This window comes from Leptonotus elevatus, chromosome 8, assembly GCF_054856555.1.
Source record: "Leptonotus elevatus isolate MCC_2025b chromosome 8, RoL_Lele_1.0, whole genome shotgun sequence".
NCBI lineage: Eukaryota > Metazoa > Chordata > Actinopteri > Syngnathiformes > Syngnathidae > Leptonotus > Leptonotus elevatus.
Window position 1 is genome coordinate 11,565,078 of NC_141246.1, and position 27,773 is coordinate 11,592,850.

At 39.0% G+C, this 27,773-nt stretch overlaps 1 protein-coding gene across 11 annotated transcripts in view; it reads left to right on the forward strand.

Moving 5' to 3' along the window:
• adgrl3.1 (adhesion G protein-coupled receptor L3.1) overlaps positions 1–27,773 on the forward strand; it is a 175,540-nt gene that overhangs the window by 133,645 nt on the left and 14,122 nt on the right. For all 11 annotated transcript variants that reach the window (XM_086083290.1, XM_086083282.1, XM_086083281.1 and 8 more), the window contains 7 exons: positions 2,185–2,307; positions 2,404–2,609; positions 4,358–4,534; positions 7,634–7,843; positions 15,296–15,516; positions 20,389–20,455; positions 23,454–23,545. In XM_086083290.1, coding sequence (XP_085939416.1) covers positions 2,185–2,307; positions 2,404–2,609; positions 4,358–4,534; positions 7,634–7,843; positions 15,296–15,516; positions 20,389–20,455; positions 23,454–23,545 — 1,096 coding nt within the window. The remainder of the gene's footprint in view (positions 1–2,184; positions 2,308–2,403; positions 2,610–4,357; positions 4,535–7,633; positions 7,844–15,295; positions 15,517–20,388; positions 20,456–23,453; positions 23,546–27,773) is intronic.

The following is a 27,773-nucleotide window of genomic DNA, read 5'->3' on the forward strand; positions in this document are numbered from 1 at the left end:
GTTACGCCATCGGAGGTGAAAAGGAGGAGCAGGAAGGGAAATGAAGCCAGAGACGAAGAGCAATGACGACTCGGCGAGGGTGTGCTCGAGGCTGATGGCGGTGGTGGAATGTCACATGATGCTCTGAGTTTTCCTTTCAAATCACTAGGCAATGAAATCACAGCTATTCACCTAATGTGCTTTTAACATTACACTTTACCCACTTCAGTTGAAATAGGTTTCATTGCCACAAACTGTCATTTTCTTTTCCCCTCCTTGCTCCTTAACACCAAAATGTAGGCTAGCTCATCTCCAAAGAACTAAAAACAGGACATAATCTTGTTGTGTGCTCATTTCTCTTTTTTGTGCCGTTAATCTTCCCTCCCAGCTAATCCAGTGGGCAGATCCGCCGCGATTATCTCTTCTTTTTATTCATAACTGGCCTGATCACACTTCCTCATCATGCTCCTCTGCTTCCTCGCCCTTCTATCCCTACGTTCTCCCCCTCTGAGTCTTTCATGGATCTGTGCAACAGGAATATGAATGACATCCCGAAGAAGCCCGAGAAGCATGTGACATTATTGAATGCGTACGCTTCAGTAATAGGCAGATGAATTAATTATTAGCGATAGCAAGAGAGTGATTTGAAAGGGTAGCGCAGCGGCATCAGCATGCACACGTGTGATAACAATAAAGAACAAGTGTGTTTCTTATGATGTGGATTGTCATGACAAGGATGCTTTAATTAGCTTAGGCTCAGCTTGTTTTGATATCCCGCTGAGATGTGGATGGATGTGCGTGTGTTTGTGGCTGGGTCTTGTCGTTAGAGCCACAGTAAGAAAACAAAGATGTTGGGCTCCCTTCTAAAGTTGTGCAAAATTTGTTGACATAATTCCTGAGGTGATATTAGAAATTGGATAGGGGACAAATGTTTATTGGGCAGCTCAACAGCAAGATAGCTTTTGTTGGTTTCAGTTATTTTCTGGTATGTGTACAAAGACTCACAATGGAGGGTTGTATAATATATATATATATATATATATATATATATATATATATATTAATGAATTATTAATCAATTTAACACTATATATATATATATAGTGTTAAATTGATTAATAATTCATTAATTCATTAACAGTTATTTTAATAGCTTTAATTTTGAGTTTAAAGAAATATCAAGTAATCAAAATGAAAAAAAAATTGTTGCAAAATAATTTTCTAATGATTTTAACTTTTTATCTGAAACTGAAAATAATGGTTTGAAAGTAGCAATAATTGACTTTGATGTTTTTTTTTTTTTGTTTGTTTTTTACTGTGACACCTTCCTTTTAAGACTTCGTAGTTAATTACAATCATCAACAAGAGTCTTGTTGTTGTTTTTAAGCCAATATACACAATCAGAGGCATTTCATCACTTTTTGAAATAATCATACAAGCACTTTACACAACTAAATTGTTGGATTGCTTGAACAATGTTTCAAGGTAATCTTGGGTTGTCATGGCGATGACAGTGATGCTATGTTCTTTATCAAAAGCCAGGGTTAAATCCCTACAATGTGGAAGGTGTTTGTTCAAGGTAAAATTACAGCACACTGAAGTACACCAAATACTGCAGATTAATTATAATTATATCTCACCCCTTCTCCGACCAACTCTTTATCCCAATGCTCTAACTAAAGTCTCTTCTTTTGACCTCGCCGTCTAACATCAACCCTCCCGCTAGACCTCCACTTTTGATCTAAGATGTCTTTGTGTGGTTGATTTCATGTGTGAGCTGTTTTCACATGGAAAGCAGTGTCTAAATCATCAAATCGCTCCGAAACCCAAGATAGTGACACACCAAAGGCTTAATTAGTTGTTAATTAGAATCTTTATCTATTACATTACGCCGCCCTAATCAAGGATGTGCTAACAAACTCCGACGGCCAAGTTAGATTCCCACAATGTAAGGATTATCTACCTGAAGACAATGTGGCCACCTTAGTGTTTCAAACATAATTTACTTCACTTTAATGAGTGTTAGATAATTTTAAGTGTGTGGTATGAGTGAGAATCGCTTGAGGAACGACGTCCGTGAAGCACTTAGTGAGAAAACACGGTTTGTACAGGAGTCTACAAAACAAACCTGATGTAACATGCTGTGCAATGACTTGACTTGATGGTGTGTTGATGTGTGTGTGTGTGTGTGTGTGTGTGTTTCAGAGCTGGAAGTGGCTAGGCTTAGCACGGATGGGAGCCTCGCCGACTTGACATTCCCTCAGTCTGAGCTACACGGAAACTCCATCCAGCTGTCAGCCAGCACTCTCAAACAGCACGGTCGAAACGGTAACGAGGAAATCTCCGCCCCTCGCGCCAACCAATCTCTCACGCTAGCTCCTGCTCGTGGTGATCCAACTCAACTCTTTGTTTGATTTCCAACAGGTGAGATCCGGATGGCCTTCGTCCTTTATAGGAATTTGGGTTCCTATCTTTCCACGGAGAACGCCAGCGTCCGACTGAGCAGCGAGGCCGTCTACCCCAACTATTCGGTCATTGTCAACTCGCCCGTCATTATGGCATCAATCAACAAGGAGAGCAACAAGGTTTACCTGTCGGAACCTGTAATCTTCACCGTTAAACATCTACAGGTGAGTAAGCACAAACAATTGTTCAACCACATAATCTCACTTATTTCTTTTTAATCGCCACTCTCTAAAATGTATTTTTTTAGTTGTGTAAGTTATAAGTCACATTAATGGTGGACAAAGTTAGGAAAATATTTGACAAAACCTGCCATTTGGTTTGTAGGCTTTTAAAAATGTTATGTTCAATTTCACATATTTAAAAAAGTAATTTATACAACTGAAAATAAAGTTGTTATAGTTATTTAACTAAAACAAAAAATAGCTGCAACTAAAATGTAAATAAATATTTTGGTTAACAATAATAATAATAATAGAATAAAAATGTTTGCAAATGCTCAATATATGTTAAGAAAACTAGAACTAACACTAAAACTAATAAAAACGAAACAAAACCATTTTCGAAAAAATTTAAACTATTTAAAAAAATAAAATAAATACCCAATAAACTTGCTGTAAAAACTAACTAAAACACTCTGAATTAAAAAACAAACAGACATCAAAACAAAATAAAAACTATGTTAAAAATCCAAACCTATTATAATGCCTGAAGATACATTGCAATGATAATGAGTGCGAGTTTTAAGAGCTTTAAAGGTCCCTTGATTTATAATTGCATGACCCAAAACTTTTGTCCATAAAGCGTACAATGAAGGGATATTTTTAAGTAGCAAATCCCAACACAACACTCAAGAAGTAAATTGTAATAACGAGGGTCAGGGGCCTTATTTGTGATTAAAAACTCTCCGAAACACATTAGTACTTTAAATTGTCATTCCCTTTATGATGTGTCACTTTTATATACTCTAATAGGCTTTAAAAAGTCATTGTAGTCCCTGAGAACCAATTGGGCTAAATAGTGTGGCCCTCTCATGTCGGCTGGCCGAGAACTTTTTTAACAGTTTGTTAACAGTTTTATCACATCTGATTTTACTATTGGAACATGACTGATATATGTATTGTATATCGTCACTGCTATGTGGAAAAACACGTATGTCCATTTTTTTCTCATTGCTTTATTTTTTTTTACATTTTTGGGATGACTGCATTCAGTTTCATCCCAAAAACATAAAAATCAAAATGTCTCCCATCGGGCAGCCTCAAATTTATGTAATGCATATCATCGCTGCTATGTGAAAAACATTTATGTCTAATTTTTTTATTTTATTTTTTACCATCCTAGATTGACTGTTTCTTTTATTTATTTATTTTTATTTTTTTTCTAAGAGCTCAGTATTGTTCATTCGGTAATTTCACCGATTTGACATGTCATCATCATTGCTCTCTTTTTTATTTTTTTTATTTTTATTATTTTGTATGTGGGTGAGTATGTGCGTGCGTGTGTGCGTGCGTGCGTGTGTAGATTGACTGTTTCTTGCTGCTCATGCAACATACAAGTCCAGTTTGTCGGCAGTAAAAGAACACTTCATGTTTTAGGTGCTCATTTGGAAAATAACACTCACATTCCTCCGTTTTCACACCACCACCAGCTCCTTCACTCACAATCTCACACACGAGCACAGTCTTTGCTGTGTCACCTCTTGACATGACATTTGTTGCTGTGTATTCTGTCCCTTCTGTTTGTTGTCCTCTTGCCTCGTTGACTGCCTCTAATCATTCGACCCCATCCTGTTTGTTTGACCGAACCCTCCAAATGTATCCTCGCAAAATCCCGTTATTCTATCATCTTCTCCATCCCTGCCTCCTGCTTTTTGTCCCATCTTTAAATCCACTTCCTGTTTCTTCTTCACCAGCATTCCGAAGAGAACTTCAATCCCAACTGTTCCTTTTGGAGCTACTCCAAGCGCACCATGACGGGATTTTGGTCCACGCAGGACTGTCGTCTGCTGGCTACCAATCGCACTCACACCAGCTGTTCCTGCACTCACCTCACCAGCTTTGCCGTGCTCATGGCCCACGTGGAGGTCAAGGTAGGCGGTGACTTTGGTTGAGCCTGACCAGCATGGTTCTGGAAAGAATCATTTGATTTCCATGCAAAGCTGCAGTAACACATCTTAAAAAGGAGGGGGGTGGAGGACAGGAAGAGAATGGGACACATCTGGCAAATGGATTTAGAACTCTCTAGACTCCGCCACTTAGTTATCATACTTTGGAAAGTTATACAAGTGATTTGACAAACTCTATTAAGACATCCTGATCATAATATCAGATGTTACTATTTAAATGATCACAAACCAGGGACTTAAAGCACACAATCTAGATACCGCAGTTAGCAGTGGCGGGCCATGCATTTCGTACTTCGTACTGCATTCAATAGGGATTTAACCTGACTTAATCCATCTCTCCGTTGCACCAAACCATCAATACCATACAAAAATGCAACAGCACGCAACTGTGCTTGGTACATTATCTGGCACATTTACAGTAAAAATCAATACTAATCTAATAACATGTCAAAACACAAACATTGAGTTAAATCACATTATACTCAACAGAGATGCAGAATATTAAATGTATTATTGTGGGCAGCCGGCAACCAATCAGAGTATAAAAAAATGCTGACATCATCAAGGGCTAGCGCTCTGTCCACAGACTTATATATATATGAATGGAATAACAATGCCGCTTAGTCACCGTTGCGAGACGTGATGCCAACAGCGGCCATCTTACGTTACACTAAGTTCGCATAACTTAAATACATTGATTTCTTTGCGGTCTTTTCATGTTGTTTACTGTGGTGAAAATGCCACAGTGTGTTGTACCAATAAGTCTGGGCAAAGCGCTACATATACATTTCATTGCTAAAAATATGATTATTAATTTTCTGTTAAGGTTTATCTCTGAGTGCTACTCAAAAAGTGTGTTCATTGTTGCAACGTTTGCTTAACGTTCGCCAGACGTATGCCAACAGTTTTAATGGTTTATCTTGTCCCAAGAAAATATTGTACATGTTATTCATTTCCTTGCAACAAGCAAAATCTTTAAAACATTTGGCGAACGTTTAGTGAATGTTGTGACCTTGAACGAACCCTGATGAGAAATAAAAAATGACTACCTTCGCGAGTAAATCGTTTCCCAGATATTGAGATAATATACTCTGAATAATATAACATGAATAACAAATAAAATAATAAAATATAATACAATACTCTGAATGGTCAATGTAAACAGTGAAGTTTGTTAAAACACGCACTGATAACAGAGTTTTTGAGTGACAAAAAATGACAGAAGTTGCCTGTAAAAATGGCAACAGAAGATAGCTGCCCTCTGGCTTCAGCCGCGAGGGGCCAATTGTTAGTCATATATAATGCTGCATTCAAGAAAAGTAGTAAGTCGGATTTATCCAACTCAAAATGTCCCAATTCTAACCTCAAAGCATTCGATGCGAATGTAAACAACAAAGATTGCCGATTTTGATCACTTGTTTGTTGTTCTGGTTAACGCAGTCAGTCCAAATCACGTTGTGTTATGTGAAGTTACTCATTTAGAATTAATGTAATAATGAATACAGAGATAAATATATGTTTATAGTAGGGTAAATTATGTTTTGCTATTCACGGTCTGTGTCTCAATGGGGGTCACCATTATCGAGTGACATCAAATTGCAACTGAGACCTACTGTCACGGGTTGGTGGTGGGGTGAGAGATTGTGGACCCAAATGGAAGGGAAGCTAACTTCATTGCAATCTACAGAACAAACATGGCTTTGCATGTATCAAAACAACATGAAAAAGACGAACACAGGAGAAGTGACAATGGCAGGTGATTCAAGTACAACACCGCTTGTTGAACGTGGGAATAAAGAAGCAAAATATTTTGCTGCAAAAGCATAAGCAAGCTAAGGAGGCTACGCAAAACGACTACGACAAGACTATCCGCCATTGTTGTTGACAAACTGACGGTTTGCGCGCAGTCACGCGAGAATTGGCGCATACGTCATCAAACTGCGACAATGCGTCGTCATCGAGCTGCGACCATTACGTCATCACTGGAGGAGTATCCTGCATATGGTGTCCAGACGGACGCGTACGGGGCGCGTTTTGAAATACTTCCACTCTGGAGCCCGGTTTCAAAAGTGATCGGTTTCAAACTCCGAAACCGCGCCATCGTGTGGCCGAATGGCCTAAACGGTAAAAAACTTGTGAGGATACATTGAAACTGGCTTTTGTGTGGGCGGGGCCTAAATACACCCACACTGATTGACTCAACAAGACACACCTGGGTGAGACACAAGTGGCTGAAGGCACTGATTGGTCAGCACACGGGGAAGGGAAGACACACACAGGTGGAGGTGGTTACACATGACGAGACAAGGGGAGAGACGCGGAACACAAAACAAAACACTGATCACACAGACAAAAGACAACAAGAACACCCAAAATCAAACACAACCCCACAGAACTGAAACACGGTGCATTTTTCCTGGTTGGAAGTTGGACGACTCCGACTTCCCACCTTCCACCAACCAGTCCCACTGTTAGCGCTACATTATGAAATGAAGACCATTGACTGTTGGGAATAAATGAATAAAATGTTATGGTACAAATGTTAGAATTTAGCTTGTAAATACACTACTCAACGTGTAAATGCGTAGATCAAATGTATCGAGTTATTTAAGAGGTCAATAAATCAATGCAGACAAAGTTTATGAGTGAAACCTTGTGTGAGATAAGCCATTTTACCATTGTCTTTGCTTCTATTAAAAATGAGCTGTTGTTCATATGGACACTCGGCCTCTCAGCCAGAGGTCGAGTGTTATTTCAAAGAGAGGTCATCGTCAGGGCTTGCTTACTTGGCGGCCGTATGTGAATGCAGCATGAGGCTTTGAAACAGTATATCGATCATGCCGCTGCTGTGTTGAACACAGATCAGCTTGCCAGCTTGCAGGACACTGATAAATAGAGCCGAAACACCTGTGCAACACTGTCTGACGCCCTCACTCTGAACGCTCAATGACACAGAGCCAGACTGCCATCATTCACGCCTGGGAGGGTCATTTCATGTCATTGTGTGTTTCATATTCTGGTCAAATATACACTCTTTGCGTTTTTATCTTGTAATGTTCACAGAAAGCAGACAGCATCCACGATCTGCTCCTGGACGTAATCACCTGGGTGGGCATCCTGCTGTCCCTGGTCTGCCTGCTCATCTGCATCTTCACCTTCTGCTTTTTCCGCGGACTGCAGAGCGACCGCAACACTATCCATAAGAACCTCTGCATCAGCCTCTTCATTGCTGAGTCGCTCTTCTTGGTTGGAATCAACAGAGCAGACCAGCCGGTAAGAAAACAGATGCAATATGGTACGCCCAGGCAGTCATTATTTTATTTTATTTTTTTATTTATTTTACAGAGAAGAGCATTGCTGGTGTTGCGGAAATTACTGCTGTTGTATGCATTATATGGACAAAATACTTAACCTCTTAATTAATGAATCAGTCCTGGGTTGGGCTTGGTGATTTAGCAACTAATGCAAATTTGTAGCAGTTCATTGACATTGCAACACACATTATTATTATTATTATCAATTTTATTATTATTAAGAAATATTAACACTTTCTATGAGTGGTGTCAGGCGATTAAAATGTTTAATTGTAATTAATCGCATGACTTCAATAGACAACTCCCGATCAATCAAAAATTTTACATTTGTTTACTTTTCATACTCTTGTCAACATAAAAGTGGAAAAAAAATTAAAACTAATAGAAATATGGCTGCATCTTTTAGTCATTGATCAGTAATTTCATAGTAATTCATCAAATTGAGTTAAAATAAAAAATGTACTGTACTGTAAAAAACGAGTGTGATATTGAGTTGTGTTGAGGTAATTTTTCTGCCACTAGATGGCATAACTGTATTTGTAAGACATTGGTGGCATAACTGTATTTGTAAGACATTGGTGACAGCTCAGTGCATTTTTCTTTTCATATTAAGAGCTCTCTAATCTTTAACATGAAGTAACATGTGAAATTCTGCACATTTTTAAAATTGTAAAATACAACTTGATCCCAGTCTACACAATTATATACATTATTATTAAATGTATTACTGCTAAATTTTGACATGGTTGTGTCTGCTGCATTGCGACTGGAATTCCCCCAGTACATGCTTTCCAAGTAGGGAAAAAAAAATTGTGGCGTTAAATAAACCTTAAATTAACTCAAAATGAACACTAATTTTGACACCCCTGCTCTCTATACATTAATTAAGTTAAGTCATACAAAAGACCCTTGAATTTGAGCTGACCTTTTTTCTTTTTTTTTCAACTTATATGGTACATAATCATTTACCAATATCATTCATATTTGTCAGACACCGGGACACATCCAAGCATTTCCATTTGCTTAACTCATTATAATCCCTCAAGGGGAAATTCACCTCACAGTGCTGTGCATTTGTGTTGCATACCACGCAGAAAACCAGATCACGTACATGCAGGCAAAAGAGAGATGTTAGACTGAAAATGGTGTGCAAAGCCTTATGTACCTCTTGAGCTGGGGAACAGGCTCAGTGCTTTGCTCAAGGGCATCTCGACAGTAGTCAGGAAGCAGACGAGCATCTCTCCAACAGTTAGTTTCCATTTGCCATGTTATTCAAACCGTGACCTTGTGATTCCAAAGCCTAAGTCCTTGCAAATGACCCACTGTCATCATGTGCAGTAGTAATGCGTGTGGTACAACATGGCTGAGGCAGCTCAAATTAATATTTAATATTACAGAATAAAACAAGTTTCATTTTATTCCTGACCCACTAAGTCCTTTACTATATATATAGTATTTTTGGAAAAAATAGTTCATAGGCTCTACATCCCTGCCATATTTCTGAAGGTGTGTATGGAGGACCAAAAGTGCCAAAATTTAATAAATGAATACACCATTAAATCCATAGGCGTGCATCGTAATTTTCAGTATGTAAGTCGCTCCAGAGTCACACCAGTGAATGCAATACATGCAGATAAAAAAATAAAAATTTAAGTCGCTCTAGAGTATAAGTCGCATTTATGGGGGGAAACGTATGTTACAAAAAGCAAGACCAAGAACAGTGAGTTCAGACTCGCCCTCAAATTTCCCGTTCCCAATCGTGGGTGCGTTCGGAAATGTGCTCTGAGCACGCACTGCTTTCACTCTGACCATTTGCAAACTGAGAGCATTGTTCAAATGTGCCGTTTGGATTTTCACAGTGCCCCAAAAATGAGTGTCACAGCCCAGTGTGTCAAGCAGTAGAAGGAAAGGAAACAGCTCGTCATGAGCTGCTGGTTCCAGTTACATTCGAATTCTGCTTTGAACTACGGACACGTTTTTTTTGTTTGTTTTTTAAGTTTAAAATGGCTTACCTTAACTGCAATCCTGCGTCACAGTGTAGCCAAAGTATAATCCTGGTTGGTTATTGCACCTTTTGCTGCTGTAAATAGTAAATCGTCGTCATCGCTGCATATTACACATTTGCCATGACGACTACTTCATCTTCTTTTCTTCTTCTTCTTCCATTTCTACTATTTTTGGGCGGTTGGCACTTTTAGTGCATTGCCGGCAAAAACGTATTTTTCCATATCTTCTTCCATTTTCTCTTCTACTGTTTTGCCGGTTTGCAGATTATTTCGGTGTATTACCACCAGCGGAAAGAAAGCGGTAGTAATGCACAGAAAGCCAATATGATTAGGGAATGGGGATTTTGGGTGGCAGTCCAAGCTCTTATTTTAATATATAACAAGTCACACCTGAGTATAAGTCGCAGGATTAGCCAAACTATTACAAAAAAGTGTGATTTATAGTTTGAAAAATACGGTACATTTCATATGTGCACATGACCACGTATTTGCTTTGCCTCTAATAATGCACTTCTGTCCTGCTTCACTTTCTTCTATGAGTCATTCACCCTCAGGTTAGTATGAATATATTTTTTATTTTTTTTAATCCCAAAATCCATTTGGTTCTGCTAAGGATCTTAATACATGAATTTCAGTTCAACCTACATTTTAAAAGCTGCTCCATACAGACACATTCAACATGCAGACACTAACCAGACACATTTTGCCAATGCTGTTTTATTGTGTAAATTGAGTGCGGTAGGTTTGGGATGTAAAAGGGATAAATACATAATATGTAAATGGTGCCTGCACAGCAGCACACTTGTCTTTTTTTATATTCATATTAAACCTGAGAATCTTGGTTCGCATCCAATAATACAAGATCATTTAGAGCAGTTTTATTCTCGGTCACTGTGTCAGTGTAAAGTGGAGTCTTTTCATGGTCCTGGTCATATTCATCACGCTCACTGATGCAGTGCGTTCAGTTGATTAGCGATAGCCAAGGCTGGCCAGACCCTTCGCTAATCTCAATTGACCATGCTGACATGATTCCAATACTTTTTTGTTGAAAACAATCATTCATTCTGATTTTGAAGCTGGAAATACGATTGCAGGTTAATTTGGCATGTCAAGCCCATTCATTTTACTGTGCTTTTTCAAATTATAATTATACATCTTTTGTTTCTTCTTACCACTGCAGAAAGTAAAATCAAAATACATTTTCAACCTGCTTGCTGACTCATGAGCTAAATCTGCTACATTAGCTGATCAATTAGTGCATACTCTGTGCAGATGAAGATGCAAAACAAAAGTAAATCCCTTGTGGTCTTCATTTGCTGTCAGTCACATAGCTGCAAACTGAAAATAAAAACTAACAATGACAACATGAAATCTAATTTTCCCAATATAAAAATGCCCGGCAAACATCAGGATAACAATGTTATCTCTTTCCGAGTTTTATTACAACAATCCCAAATTTGAATTTCAGCTGCCTTATATGAATATGATCACTAATCAATTATGTCGTTGCGAACACTAAAACATCAGTATTTAGTGCACCAAAAAAAAAAAGATTCCTTATCAGTAAAGTGACACGTGCTGTTTTCTTAGACTTATTTTAGTTACGAGATGAAATGACTTACACCAGCACAGGGTAGACAGCTGGTCAACTACAAAGTATTTCATTCATAAATATGTGAAAAGCAGACATAAAACCTTCTTAGTTGTTGTTTTATATTTTTGAAATCATTCCACTGGGCAGCACAGCTGATGTCACCATGTTGAGATGCTAGCGCCGCATTTAACTCATTCACTCCCAGCCATTTTCACTGAAATGAAATCGCTCCCGGCTTTTTTTACTGGATTTTGAGTGATATTGCAAGGCCCACAGAATATTGTGTTTTAATGTTATAAAAACATGCAACCTACCAAAAGAAAGATTAGAGTATTTTCTTTCATCAGGAAAAAAATATATATATTTGTACCAGTTTCCGTATTGCAGCAATTAGCATCAGAATATAGCTAATGTAGCATCAATATTATTATTCCTGGTGAAAACACTGACAAAAAGAGCTTGTTGCAACATGGCCCTGGCTGATCGCTTGTACTCTGTTGCCACCTGCTGGCCGTTTAAATTTTTTAATAACTACCATTCTTGCTTTAAGCCACCTCTTCATGTCAGAAGCTGCATCAAAGCCTTCTGTATGCTCTTGGATAAAAAAAACAACATAAAAACGTGTAAACGTGTAAACACATATTTGGGAGTGTAGGAAAAATATTTTAATTTTTTTAAAATATGTTTTTGGGTTTGAATGAGTTAAAGAGAATGAAAGGAGCAGGGTTGATAAGTGACCACTCCCATTGGCTTCACAGCTGTGCCTCACACAGATCCACCAATCTGTGCTCATTTTCGGAATTACCAACATCGGGTCTAACCATTCTCCACGCAGTATTCTGCCACGCACTGGACACGAAAATAGAGCCACTAACATTTCCGTCCCCTCTCGTCTTGTCAACAAAAACGTGCACGTATAGCCATGTTATAATCATTGTTACTGTCATGAAAAAAAAGAAATATGTTCGTCGTCATCTTTGATGAAAACAACTTTGCGGCGCAAACGTTGTATTGTGACTAAAAGATGTCACTGGCACAAAAGCAACAAATTCATCCAAGCATGATCCCCCAATCGTGGAACTGATTGCTCCAGCTCTGTGTAGGTAACATAGTTTTGTGCTTTAGAAACATTTATTGACGGACCGCCTGTCTGGCGCACCGTCTGGCAGCATCCTTCATCGCCTCCACAGAGTAGCTTTGCAAGCTGTCCATTAGGAAAGGCTTCTAATTGTCAATGGCAGAGAAGAGAACATGTTTAGATGTTGTCTTTTGGAGTTGTGTGCGTCTCTGTGGTGGCGTGGAAGGAATCATGTGTCTTTCTATGGGCGCTAGCTGCCGTGCGTGCGCAGACCACTCTCCCGTTAATTACCGGTGGCTACTCGTGACCCCCATTAACATCTTCAGCGTCACTTAGCTTGTAGCCGGTTAAGCCAGTAAATCCATCAGGAAAACCAAATGACTCTGCATAAGCAGCGCAGCCTTATTTTATACCTGTGTGTGTGTGTAAAGGCAAAAACGTGCCGTCGTTAGAAATGGAAATGAGCGACTCCCCGGCTCCCGAAACTCATTGTCTGTCAGACATTAGGTAATTGTCTCCCTCTGCAAGCGCTTTCATTATAAAAAGTCACACTTTGAGCGTTTTTATTCAACGACTCTTTAGATCGCCATGGAAATGATCCAATGATCCAAATCGCACAGATCATTCTTCCCTCTGCCTCTTTTCTTAAGCACTACTCTTTTCTTCTTGCCCTATTGCCTCAATTGTTAATGCTGTTTTAGGCTCGATGCTTTTCTTTTCATTTTTCAACTGCTCATCTTTGCTGCTCTCTATTTCTTTATATATATATACTGTATATATCTGCCAGACACTCTCTCTCAGAGGGCTTTTTAAATGTCTCATCATCTCCTTCTCTAACTCATTTTACATCTTTATCATCTGTCAGCATGTATTGGCGACCGCAATGTGATATACATGCATTCATCATTTTCCGTAGTGACATTTAACCATGCCTTAGCACGGGTAATGTCGTTATTTGCAGCCTATTATTACAATTATTGTGTACTGTTTGTAATTCACTGTAATTAGTAGAAGTATATCATGTTCACACTTATGTCTAACTGTGTTGAGTAAATAAATGAGTGTGGACGTTTTGTCTATTATATACATTGTGTTTTGTGTGGGGGAGGAAAAATCAAGAGCAGTATGTCCATGGCAGGTTTGTGTTGCTTGAAAAGTTTTGTTAGGAATGTAATAGTTGTTTCATTTAAATAGTTGACTTTTGTGTGGGGACTGTGTATGGAATTTGCTGTATTAATATTTCCATTAGTTACATGATGGGATTTTTATTCATTCATTTTATCTTAGCCCACTGCATTGGAATAATCCTTAAATGAGCATGAGTGTGTTGAAGAGAAAGTCGCCATTTTCGGACAGCATCACTGCTTTGCTCATATTGGTGGAGATATAACGCTTAGCTTTGGGTACTTATATTTCTTTTTATGATTTTTTATGACATCAGCTATAATTCTATTTTTGATGAATTTGGTTAAATTACAGGAAAAAAAATTGATGTTTGCTTGAGGTTATTTACTCCAACCAATGAACCTCAACTGCATTGAAGTTATGAGTAAATACTGTCAAGTATAGCACTTGTGTCTATTGTATCAAGATCAAGATTGCTTTATTAGGCCATTTGTGTAAACACATAGGAAATTGTTGCGGCATTACAATACAATGTGTACCCCAATCCCCCACTGAACAGACAGGGAGGGGGGGGGGGGGCATTAATTAGCCTGGGGGGAAAAGCTCTGTGTGTGCCGTGTTTTCATCGCCTTGTCGGCTATCATTCGACTTGCCTTCAAGCGTGCCTGCTGTACTTCAAAGTATTTTTCCCTCCCCTCTTCCTCATATTTTTCCTTTTTTTTCACCTAAGAAACTCAGGGTGTTAATTGGCGAACCATCAGGCTTCCCGTTATATCTCCGTCTGTTGGTCATTGTTCCTGTTTCTTGTAACTTTAAAAGGCAAATTCCGTGTGTGGCTTTACAGACTTGGCCAGTAAATCTGATTCTGAGATGCTGCAGTTCATCCATGACCCTAATGAGGATAAATAGTGTAGAAAATGGATGATAATATAATTTTTAACTTCAGCAATTTTGTCTTTCAATGTTAATTTGTTTCCATCAGGAAATCCATACATACATTTTCATTTCGACATAAACTATTTAGTATGTATTAGCTCAAACTATTCCGGTCTTTCTTGTCTTTTTACTGCTCAACTATCCAAACCATTTCACTCATTCTATTCCTCTTGAGCGTCAACCAAATTAATTTTGCCTCTCTTCCTCACAGACCTTTTGAAGGGTGCGCTTGTCTCGCCATCAAGTGTAAATCAGCGTCTGTGGCGCCAGCTTGTCACTTATACTTTTTCACCGGTCTTCTTTGGGGACTTGTTGACGTTGAGAAACGGCTCCACTATTAGTGTTGTCTTGTGAAGTGATTCCGTTGTCTGTAATTGTCATTAGAATAATGTGATGATTGCGAGTGTGCTGTTTTTTCTATTTAGTCTACCTTCAACTCTGATGTCAAATCCACTATTGGCAACCCAGTTTCCAAACCGTCACAGTTCCTCCCCTTATTTGAATATGATAAACTAGCGGAGTGCTTTAGGAATGTGAGTCACAGCCAAAGTTATTTTGCCTTCTTTTTAAACTTTCTTAAAAAAAAGTGTACAGCCATCAGTTTGAATATTATATAAGTGCTGTGATCGTGTTTATTTATTTAAATCCTCTCCTCTTTTTTCTCCTCACCAGATTGCCTGCGCAGTCTTTGCTGCCCTGCTTCATTTCTTCTTCTTGGCAGCCTTCACCTGGATGTTCCTGGAAGGGGTGCAGCTATACATCATGCTGGTGGAGGTGTTTGAGAGCGAACACTCCCGGACTAAGTACTTCTACCTGGCAGGATATGGCGTGCCTGCTGTCATAGTGGCCGTCTCCGCCGCAGTGGACTACAGGAGCTACGGCACCGACCGAGTGTAAGCGATACGGGGGGGTTGGGAGGGGTGATAGGGTGTGAAGGAAGGATGGGATGGAGGGAGTGTGCCTGCTGTCGTTTTGGCTGTGGCACTGGACTCTGCGAGCGCTTGAGAAGTGACACTACAGAGAGGCTGAGATGGGGAAGAAACGGTGCAGGATGGCGGAATAGGGGCAGAGAGAAGTGAGACTGCCTACAGGAGCACAACAATGTGAGAATATTGAAAGGGTGTGAATAAGAAAAGCTTGGCCTCTTTGTGTGCAGCGGATTTATTCCCGAGAGGGAGCGCGCTCTGTCGTCGACGTACGTGACGACATACGAACGCATGCTTGACTGAGCCACAGAGAGAAGGCAGCCAACACTTCATTCGTACGAAGCGTATGCATGCACCACGTGCAAGCAAGAGTCAATCTCATTAAAGTTTCAACATGTGTGACCTATGCCTGGGAAATGAGGTCACCAGTTTATTCAGAGATGCTCGCGCACTCACTGGCTACAACGTTACATAAGCCTGCGTAATAACATTTAAGAGCTTATTTAGTGACAACAACAAAATATCAGAGCTTCCAGTATGATGGTAATTGGTAAATGCCACTTCATTTACATTGCGCTTTTCCACCTTACAAGGCCCCCGACTACTGATGACACAACATCAGGAGCAACTGGGGGTTCAGTATCTTGCTCAAGGATACTTCGACGTGGTCACAATGGCATGGGATCAAACCCACGACTACTAGGTTGTGAGACGACCACACCGCCCCATGATGTTGTGCAGTTATACGTGATTCAAATTACATCGATAAATGAATAAAATAATAGACGTAAGGTTGCTTAATTCAGTACATCATATTGTAGAAATCCACAGTTGCCATGTAACTATATTACAGGATGTGAGAGATTCAGGAATGAAACTAGAACACTTAACCTAGTATAAACAATAAAGTTTTTGTCTTTTAAGTTTCTTATAAGGATGACAAATAGTGCCAGTTTGAGTATGTGTAAGTTTTACAATACCAAAACTTGGTCTAAACCTCCCCTCAAAGATTTAGACCAAGTTTTGGTATTTTTGTTGTATGCTGTTGTGGGCATGAACATAGTCCAGTTAATTCGGTACCAATTGAAGCGACTCATTCAATCCCGAAAACGTATACATATGGTTTCTAATACTTTGTCCTGCACTCCCTAAAACTTATCTATACATTGTTTTTTTTGTATTTGTTTTTTTTGGGGGGAAGGGGGCCTGTAGGGTTGATGCAGATTCTGACCTGTAGAGGTCGCTTAAAGCAATTGTAGTTAGTTATTACAAAAAACGGCCAGCAGGTGGCAGCAGAGTATAAGAGATCAGCCTTCCCAGTGTTTGCAACGGGTTTGTGAATAATGATGAAACACAGCTATATTCTTACGCTAATTGCTGCAAAATGGAAACAAATACAAATGTACTTTTTTCCTGATGAAAGAAGAGACTCTAATCTTTCTTTTGGTAGGTTCCATGTTTTTATAGGAATAGAACACAATATTCTGTAGGTCTTGCAAAATCAGTCAAAATCCAGTAAAACAGCCGCAAGCGAAGGGAGTTGCGTCAGTGAAAATAGCTCGGAGTGAATGAGTTAATTATGGCCCCTTGGTAGCACACTGATAGTCCTTGACATAGCAGAAAAATAAACTGATTTGCTTGTATTCTGGGGGCAAGTTGAGGTGTGCAAAGTTCGTGTATAAAGAACTGCAAGCAAACGGGCGAATTATTTAAAGCAAGCTAGGAAGATCACAGATCTGGGAAGTTGGGACTTGGAGACCTCCAACCATGTGGATAGTTTGTCCGTGTGTTCAGCTCTATTATTGGATATCATCAGACTGTAGTGGTGTACCTAATGTTGTGGCTTCATTTTACGCAACAAACAAAAAAGCTAATTTTTCTTAAAAACACTCAAACTTGAACATACTTGATTTTGATTGGCTGGTGAAGACGTGATTTGAAAATGCACCGCACGTATTTGATAATGATGCACTGGGAAACATAAGGATTGTGGATGAATGTTGCATTTTTCAAACTTTACACGTTCGTGTTAAACATTTAAAATCTCTTGCCCGGGTGCCTTATAAATAAGTGCTTCCATACAGGCAGTGAACAATGACAGCACATTATCAAGCTGTTAAATGATTCACATTTTCGCTCTGCTGCTCTGAAGAGGTTTGTAAAGTTCAGCTTTCCACGAGGTGCGCATCACTCTGTGGAAGTTGGGCAAGTGGGAAAGGGTTGAATCTGATGTTGAAGGTGCACCGATGCCACTTAGTTCAATATTTCATCTTTGGATAATCAATAAAACATGAATTTGCATGCCGGGCTCCAGATGAATGTTCACACTATGTACTTTTGTGGTCCAACTGACAAAAATCTTTTTAGACAATTAGGTTTGTGGCACAATAAAAAAAGACACAATTATTACAATAGACTTCAGAGAGTTGTCACAAAACAGCAAGTTTCAAAAACATGTTTTAATTATAATATGATATTTGAAGCTATCAATTCATCGCCTTCATTCACATGAGCATCAAACCAAATCAAAAACTCCGATTCATCTTCCAAATTAAACTTGGCCTGAGCCCAAAATAACAACAAGTTAAAATTCCTTGACAGTGTCAATAACCACCAAACGGCATCTATCATCTCAATTGAAGATTATTTCATGAAAATAAAATGGAAAAAAACATTTAATTGAAGTGCTTACAAAAGTGCTTCATATAATTCAGTGGACATTTCATTAGGTACAACTGAACCATTACAAATGTGTGCAGTTACAGTGTACAACCATGGTCAATATTTCAAACCTTGACATATTGACAAGAGGACTATGCTCCATTCTATATGGCAGAATAAAGGCCTATATGACCAAATACAAGTGACAAATACAGAATCTAAATACAGGACCTAAGCATGACAAATATATATATATATATATATATATATATATATATATATATATATATATATATATATATATATATATATATATATATATATATATATATATATATATATGTATGTATATATATATATATATATGTATGTATATATATATATATATATATATATATATATATATATATATATATATGTATATGTATATGTATATATGTTAGGGGTGTTAAAGTTAGTGTGTTAATTTTGAGTTAATTTAAAGTTCCTTCAAGTCCACAATTTTTTTTTAACGCGATTAATGACCACTACCTTACTTGGAAAGCCTGTACTGGGGGAATTCCATTCACAACGCAGCAGACACGTCCACGTCAAAATTTAGCAGTAATAAATTTAATAATAATGGATATATTTGTGGAGACTGGGATCAAGTTGTATTTTACAATTTAAAAAATGTGCAGACTTTTTACATGTTACTTCATGTTAAAGATTACATAGCTCTTAATATGAAAAGAAAAATGCACTGAGCTGTCACCAACGTCCTAAAAATGTAATTTTGCCATCTGGTGGCAGAAAATAAACTCAACTCAAATCAATATCATACTTTTTACAGTGCATTACACCTATTTATTTGTAACTCAGTTTTATGAATTATTATAAAAATAAGCCTTATTTCTATTAGTTTAAAAAAAATCCACTTTTATGTTAACAAGAGTATGAAAACTTACAAAAAAATTGTATTGTACATTTATTATACATTTAGAACAAATATAAAATTTGCGATTAATAGTGAATTAACTATTGAAGTCAGTCAATTACAATTAAAAAAGTTTAACCGTTTGACACCCCAAATTTATCACATTGTTCACAAAATACTTTTGTGATTTGTTACAATGTGTATGCATGCCGAGCGTTGTGGCCAGTTATTGTAATGTTTCACCTAAACAACCGGTGTCCCTCCATGATTGATTAGATGTTAAATCCAGCTAATGGTAATGGTACCATTTGCAGAAGCAAAACATGACTTATGCGACTCATTTATCAACCACCGCCTTGCAAATGGCACCACTTCTTGTCTTTTTGAACAAAAATATGATACAACGCCCCCTATTGCGCCCCAAAACTCGCTCATGTCTCATAATGAAGGTGGGGAGCAGTGACTTGACGCAGGAGGCCATGGCGGAAGATACAGTGGCACAGTGCGGGGCCCCCGTAATGGAGGAGCGCTCTAATGTGGTGGAAATTGAAAGATTAATAATTCAAAAGCAGCTGGCCGTGAATCAGTCGGCCATTTTGCTCCTGTGAAACTTTTTATGCGTGGAGGTGTAACCCCCCTAGTGGAAGATGCACTTTTTCATCCTTTGCATGCGGCAAATAAGGAAAGCTTAGGTGTAGCAATATATGCATACATGCAGTGACTTTAGTTTGAGAACTACTGATCTGGCTCACCAGAACTGAATGAGTTTTTCTTTGGTACCTTGAAGTTTTATGGAAATTCGTTTTTGTGTAACTATGCAAAGCGTGTATGTGTGCGCGCATGTATGCCCCTGCGTTCTCCATACTACTCTCAACCCCAGAGTCTTCCTGTCTTATTCACATGGATACGTCATGTTATATGTTTCGTCACCCCACCATGTGCCCTTGGGGGGGGAGTAAAGGTGTATTTATGACAGGTGATCATCTCTCGCCATCTCACCTTCAGTGTTCTGATGTATATGTTTGAGCCATGTGCTTCCTCTCTTTCGCTCCATCATTCCTCTATTTCTCCCATTTCCTTTTGTCCTACACCTCTATCGTGATGCATTTGAAAGTCATGTAAATAACTTGTTCCCCTTCCCTCAAGACCGCGCGCGTGTGTACGTGTGTGATGCATAAGCTGTCATCTGCTAGTAAATCTTTGCCAGCCAGCATCCCTCTGAGACATGTTTTAATCCCCCTGCATCTTTCCTCTCTCTTTAGGTGCTGGCTGCGACTGGATACATACTTTATCTGGAGCTTTATAGGCCCTGCTACACTCATCATAATGGTGAGATACACACGTGCACACACATGCATGTTCGCTCTCAGAACACTTGGCTTGGCCGGCGTATTCTTTGTGCAACTTAGGTGGAAGTGTTGCCAAATCTCCCCCTTGGTGTGAAAATGTATCAATTTAAAATCTCCTTACATGTGGATTAACGCTGAAATTTTAGTTTAAAAAAAAAAGATGACTGTAAACTGTCATTTGCATGCCGACATAATGGGGGGGCATTCACCGGCAAACCCCCTCGCAAATGAGCCCTCCTTCAGTTTAGCCTTATAACTTCTTCTTTTTTTTGTCCATGCGTAAATCTATTAGTCAGTCACAAGACAAAGAGAATCCAAACAAAATACAAATAAGAAAAACAAAGCTGATCATTTGCATATGTTGACATCACATCACAAGTGTTAAGTGAGTTAACATTTGGCCTAACATTTGGAGCCTCCACGGCAAAATGTTCATTTGGCGCCTGAACCCTTCAAAAGATAACACAATTTGTTAAGGATTTTCAGTACCACATTTTTGCAGACCGATACCAGTTCAAGTACTCAGCTCTTGATACCAATACCAAGTACCAATACCTCTAGTACTTTTGATACATAACCCCCCCCAAAACAAAACAAAACAATGACAGATAATAAAAAAAAAAAAACTATACAGTATATCCCAATATAAAAATTTTCCTTAAAATTGCATTAAATTAAAGCAATTTTCAATTTTTCTAATTTATAGTTGCTGATCGTAATAATAATAATAACTAGACTAAGTGCAATTTCTGCAGAAATTGTGTGGGAATGTTGAAAGCTGAATGCTAATAGCTGAATGCTAAGTTGAATGCTTATGAAGTAAATTGGAAGATAAATGATATGAAAATTACAAAGTATTGATTGTAGTTGAAAGAACTCCAATCGGTCAAAGGCGGGATTTGAACCATCACCTCCTGTTCACCAGTCAAAGCTCCACTGCACTCGCTGAAGAGTTGTCCGAGAAGGGTTTGAACCAACGTCTTTGCTCAAACCACTGTGCCATTGCTGCCGTAGAAGAATCTGTGACATTGTATATAATTGTAGTGAATACGTCAGTATATACTGAAAGCTTGCCTTGAATTTGAATTTTGAATATAGAATGGAGTAGAAACTTAATAATGACAAATGACATCAAAAGTAATGGATGTGAAATAATTTGACAATGATTAGTATTCAGTATTGCATTTGTACTAAAGAGTTGTCCTAGCGGGGTTTGAACCCAGGTCGTCCAGTGTGGCAGGCAATTACTCAAACCAGTGCCATTTGGCCGTTGCTGCAGTTCGTGGAACATAGTTCAATGTCAGCCCTATTGAAAATGAATGGGGAGAAGTTGATATTTAACGTAAATTGTGTGAATACTGTAAGTAATGTAAAATCAGACGATATGTATGAAGGCGTGAATTTTTGAAGCAAGTTGAAATTTGAACGGTGTAAATCGCAAGTATTATATGGGAGTTGTTTCTCGGCAAAAAAGTGACGAGCATTCCCGCAATAATTGATCAGATTTATATAGCGCTTTTTTTTTTTACACTCAAAGACGCTTCACGCTTCGCGCTTCGATACATTATTTGCGTGCTCACACATTCTTACTCTAGTGGCAGTAAGCTACTTAAGTATCCACAGCTGCCCTTGGGCAGGCTGACGGAAGCGTGGCTGCCAGTGTGCGCCTACGGCCCTTCCAACCATCACCAAACATTCGCACCTTTCAGACACCAGTGTGAGTTGCACTGAAGGCAATGTGTGTGAAGTCTCTTGAAACGGCCAGTATCGGACGCCGTCACGAGTACTATACCTTTAAGAAAAGCACTGATAACTAAAATCTGCTATCGTTAGTCACCCATCCCTAAAAATCATATATTGTTGCCAAACTAATACTGGAATGTTGTGCCCCCCCCATAGTTCACTCTTCGTCCAGGGTGCACGTTCAAAACGTTGCTCTTATAGCCACGGGTTTGATAGAAAAACAAGTTCCCAAGCTATACAAGACATTTTTAAATGCTGGCTTACTAAAGGAAATAAAAAAAACGCTTTGGGAAACGAAAGCCGCTGCAACAAATGTGTCCCTGCTACTTCCGGTATCACATAGGACGTTGCGCCCATAATTGTTTCTCCATCAGAGCCCTCAGGAATAAGGTGGCTCGCCTTCCTTTTTGACCACGGTCGTCTGTGATGACCTTCAGGTCCCCCGCGGCCCTCAACAGGATAAGCTGTTGACAGTAGATTTATGGTAGTAATGTGTCTCCACCGGTTCCGGTAATTGTACACTTCACTGAAGAAGCTTTATCAATCTTTTTTTATCTTGAGGTGCACGCAGTTCTACCATTTATTGTACAAGCGCTCGCAAACCACAAACATTTGAAGACTCCTTCAGTTTCTTTCATAAAGTGCCAGCAAAGTCCAATGCAACAAGAGGAACCGGTGGATATTAGTGTACCTTCATAATCTATTTCTAAGAGGACGCGCTCATGTGTTACTTTGACTTGTACACAGAGCTGGAAGTGGAGTTGGAGCTTTTTGTCAGACACAGATAAAATACACAATCCACACACAACCGCAATGGTAGCAGTGGGACATGTTCCCAATTAAATGAATGCCAGAATGCACACTGCTGGGCTCTGTGCTTGTCTGAAAGTCAGCCTGCTGTAGCTGCCTTCCATCGCTGATCTGACCAAGATTATGAGAGGGGGCAGTGTAGTGTGCAGACTTTACACCCACTGCTAACCAGACAGCCTCAGAGATGCAGCACAAAACGTCTTTATTAAAACACCAACGGCAAACTGTGATACTTGGATGTGTCCTCCAACAGTGATCCTGAATGGATATAATGACTACAGGATATTCTTTGCTTTCACGACATGAAGTGAATTGTAGTGACCACATTTGTTAACTGTTGTCCCGTGTCCTGCCTGCTTGAGAATGAATTGTGCGTTTGAGTCGGGGGGAAAAAGAAGTAACGAGTATCCGTCTGTCTGTTTCAGCTCAATGTAATCTTCCTCGGCATTGCTCTCTATAAGATGTTCCACCATACAGCCATCCTCAAACCGGATTCCGGATGTCTGGACAACATCAAGTAAGTGTTCATTTGGTCCTGCTGATGTTGCACACTCATGTGCATAAAGATAAGAGACATCAATATGTTAGTTTTTACTAGCTTCTACAATGTGAGATAACAAATCGGAGACATTTGAAGTGCAAAATGCAAGAACCAGCGCCCAGCTTTTACTTTTATAGAGAACGTGAGAAAAGCTGTCCTTGCTCTATCCCGGAATCCATCTACCAGCCGCTTTAAAGCCCATCAACACATTATGTATTGTCTGTTTGATCCATAAAAATTGACTTTTTGAAGCAAGTGGCTTCACTTGGGCAGCATCTAAACTTGTTGCCCAGCAACACCAGGGAGGCAAAAAATAATAATTATCACTTGCTTTTGCAACACCTTGTAAATCGAAGTATGTTTTTCTACACCCACCAGCCACCAATTAAGGTGCACATACACAACACTATTTTTCTGTTTATTTTAAAGGAGGGATTGGTTTAAAAAAAAAAAATGCTTGCAATATCTCATATCGCAGTGTTGTTAAAAGTGAAGAAAATTAGCCAAGAAACAAGAAGTTGATTCACATCATTTGTCTTCGTGGGCCACGTAAAATGATGTTGCGGTCCGTATCTGGTCCCCCGGCCTTGAGTTTGACACCTGTGATTTTTAAGCTTCAGTACCACATTTGGTATGTTAATTAGCAGTTTAAAATGGACTGGACCCTGCAATAGTCACCAATCATAGATTTCAAAATAAAATAAGATGTATATCTAAACGAAGTGGACCCCAGCATATTTGCGTTTCAGCACGCAAGGTTTTGCATATTTACAATTTTTTTCCCCCATATTTTTAAAATAGTGTATTTTTTGTTTGGAAAAGTGTACCCTCAATTTCCCCACCTTTTTTTAATGTATAAAACATAATGCTTTTTCATGTTGAGAAAAAAAAACTGATATCGGAATCTGTGTCGGGAAAAAAACGGTATCAGAACAACGCTAATTAATACTAACTAATACTAATGTACTAATCATAAAACACTAGTTGTAATGTTGGTTGTGATGAGATTTTATAGGTGGTCAGTGAGTTTAAACATGTTTATAAATGTGCAATGCAAAACAAGACATTATGCTGAATATTTGTGATAGCTCCATAAGTGAGCTTTAAATGTCAATGCAATTCATAAGGTACCAAATAAGCATCCAGCCAGTCAGCCACTGATATTCATTTTTTAAAGCCACTTATTCTGGTACGAGCATTTCATCATCATCCAGCTACTAATCTAATGTTTTTTTTTTCTATCTCACTGCACCATCGCCCACATTGTTGTCTTTTTGCTCTGAGCTGCATTTGACCCGTTTGCATGTGTGTGTTCAGCTAAGCGATCTGCATTCTCTCTCCACATTCACTGTACAAACCCCAAAGGGAGTTTTGTGTCTGAATGTGTAACTGTTTCTTCCCATCTAATACCCATTGTCTTTCTTTTAGTTCAGCATGTTTGCATGAAACGCATCTCATTTTTGTCTGACATCATCTCAAGAGGCCTCTTATTGAAAGTCACATCATTATTGTCTGCATGTGACCCTCTGAGAACATTACTTGAAAATATGACTTCATTTCCAATGAGCGCTGCGTCTCTGTCTGCTTCTGCTCACTAATCACGGCCGTGTTATTCTGTCATTCCACCAACGCGCTAGACAAAAAGGCTTGAGTCTAATTTGAACAATATGCCGTAGCTTGGCGGCGGGTTGCCCTGTCGATGTGCGGCGCACAATGTTTAAAGTCAATCACCAGATTGTCTGATCATTTGTTGTTCCCTATAAACACCACTGCCGCTCTCCTTTAGCGGCAGCGCTGGGAAGCATTTCAGAAATTAAGGAGCCCACCACATGATCTTCCCTTCAGTGCCTTTCAGGGGGACGCAATCAAAAGGACTGGTGGTAGATTAAAATCAAAGAGCACTTTAAAGAAAACGACGCTTTTGGATCTTTCCCCCCCATTTTTTTTTTTAATGACGTTCTCTCTTTCTCTGAATATGCTGAAGGTTGAATAGATTGTAATCTAGTTGGCTTTATTAGTCATGTCTCATCATAATTGTGCCCTTTTTGTCTCATTCCTTTTTTGTTTTCTTTGTCTCTTTAATTTCAAGAGATCATACCCGCAGACATTTTGATTGGTTTCCCTGTCGTTTTATTTTGTCTTTAGAAGCAGCCCCGTATTCGCTTCCCTTCCTTAATAGACCCGGGCCATGTCTACTCATCTCCCTGGAATATGAATTACTTGAATGTGTGTGACATTTGTGAGCGCTTTCTTTGACCCATATAACTTGCCCAATGTGCTGTTACAATGGTTCGATGTGAGCGAGGGGAAGCAGCTGAGAGGCTGACTTAAGGGAGCACCAACGGGGGGAAGAGAGGGGGCACAGAAGGAAGGAAAAGAGGGATGAGTGTGCGCCTTTATTGGAGAGGGTCGGCAGACGGGCTTTATTGGCGCTTATGTCTCGGCTGAATGGTGCCACGGAGGGCAACATCAAATCAATCACCTCAGTCGCACTCACTTACTCTCCTCTTTCTTTCTCCTCCTGACTCTTCTAATATCTCGCCAATATATATATATATATATATATATATATATATATATATATATATATATATATATATATATATATATATATATATATATATATATATAAATATATATGTGTGTGTATGTGTGCACCTCCTCATATGAGAGGTGATCACTGCCCAGTCAGCCAATCGCATCAGAGGCCATTATTGAAGTTGAAGCGGACCAGAAACTGTGACCTTTCGTGGGGAAATGCCACTTTTTTTTTTTATGGCTGCAAAGTCCCCCAACCTTTTGCCCACTGAATCCTCACGCCTGTTGTTATTTGGCCCACACTTTTTTGACACGCTCACAGACTACGTTTATATGCAGTCAACAATAATCCTTTTGAAAAAATAAACACGCACAAAATCCTGAAAGTGTTGGTCATATAATGCATATCAGGGTACCTCCTTTGAACGAAACTTTGGTTTGTGTTCTGTGGATGCTCTGGAGGAAACTTCAACTGAACTATTAGTAAGCGCGGTGGCCATCTTATGTTGCCACTCGCTTTTAAACAAGCCTAACTTCAATACATTGATTTCTCTGCAGCGTTTTCACGTTATTACGGCGAAAATGCCGCATTGTGTATAATACACTCGCTGGTGTCAGGTCACAATTTGCCAGGATCATATTTCTTAGGGATGCACCGAATTTTCAGCCACCGAAAATATTTGGCCGAAATATTTGACCGAAAAGTGAAAATGGCGTCTATTGGCATAGATGACTTTATCCATGTGTCGCATTTTAGCTCAGAATATGTATATAAATATATATATGTGAGTAACTCTATCTGCTCATGCATGTAAATGGGTTATCCCGATAATTTCAGATTTATTATTATTTTTTTACCTTAACCCAAATATTGACTGCATGTAAATAAACATAGTCACAGTATGCAGTGGAGGCATACTGGATTTTTGCAAGGTAGCAACTGGCAGGATTTTCAATTATTTAAACTGTTTGACTAGCTGAAGGGCATGTCGAAAAAGTTTGCCAAGTTTGGAGTGAGACTATTTAAAGCAAAAATCTCACAAAAGTCTGTCATGTATGGAAAGTGAACTGAGAGAGTCCCAATTTGCTAAATTACCATGTCAATACTGTACATTTGCATAGTAGAATAGAGCGGAATTTACAGCAGGCTAAGCACACCAAACTGCAAAGTAACATTTGGCTCTGTAAGAATGCGGCAACCTTGTGAGCGGAAAAGTAAAAGGAAATCTGTACCGTTCAGAAAATAAATAGCGTGAGCTTTCCCAGGCTGGCCTCCATATGTCTGCATAGAAGGGAAAAATGAACAGGAGGACGTAAGAAGGGATAGAGCTAAATTTGGAACAGACCATTTTAAGCTTAAAAGTAAATCAATAAATAAATATGCACCACATGCAAAGTCAAATCAAGACCACATTAACATTTATCCTCTTTGTTTGTTCTGCCTTTTCTTGTTGTTGTGAATATTGTTTAATTGATAAGACTGCTGGAATACGGTTTATATAATAAAGCACAGCACGGTGAAAATGTGGTTAGCACACCACGTCTTAAGTTAGCTAGGATATGTCCCAGGAATCCTGATGACGAAGTGTGGTATAGAAAATGGATCGAATAAAGATTTAGTTGAACTTGAACTTGAAAACGTCTATAAGATTTGATCCCATAAAAG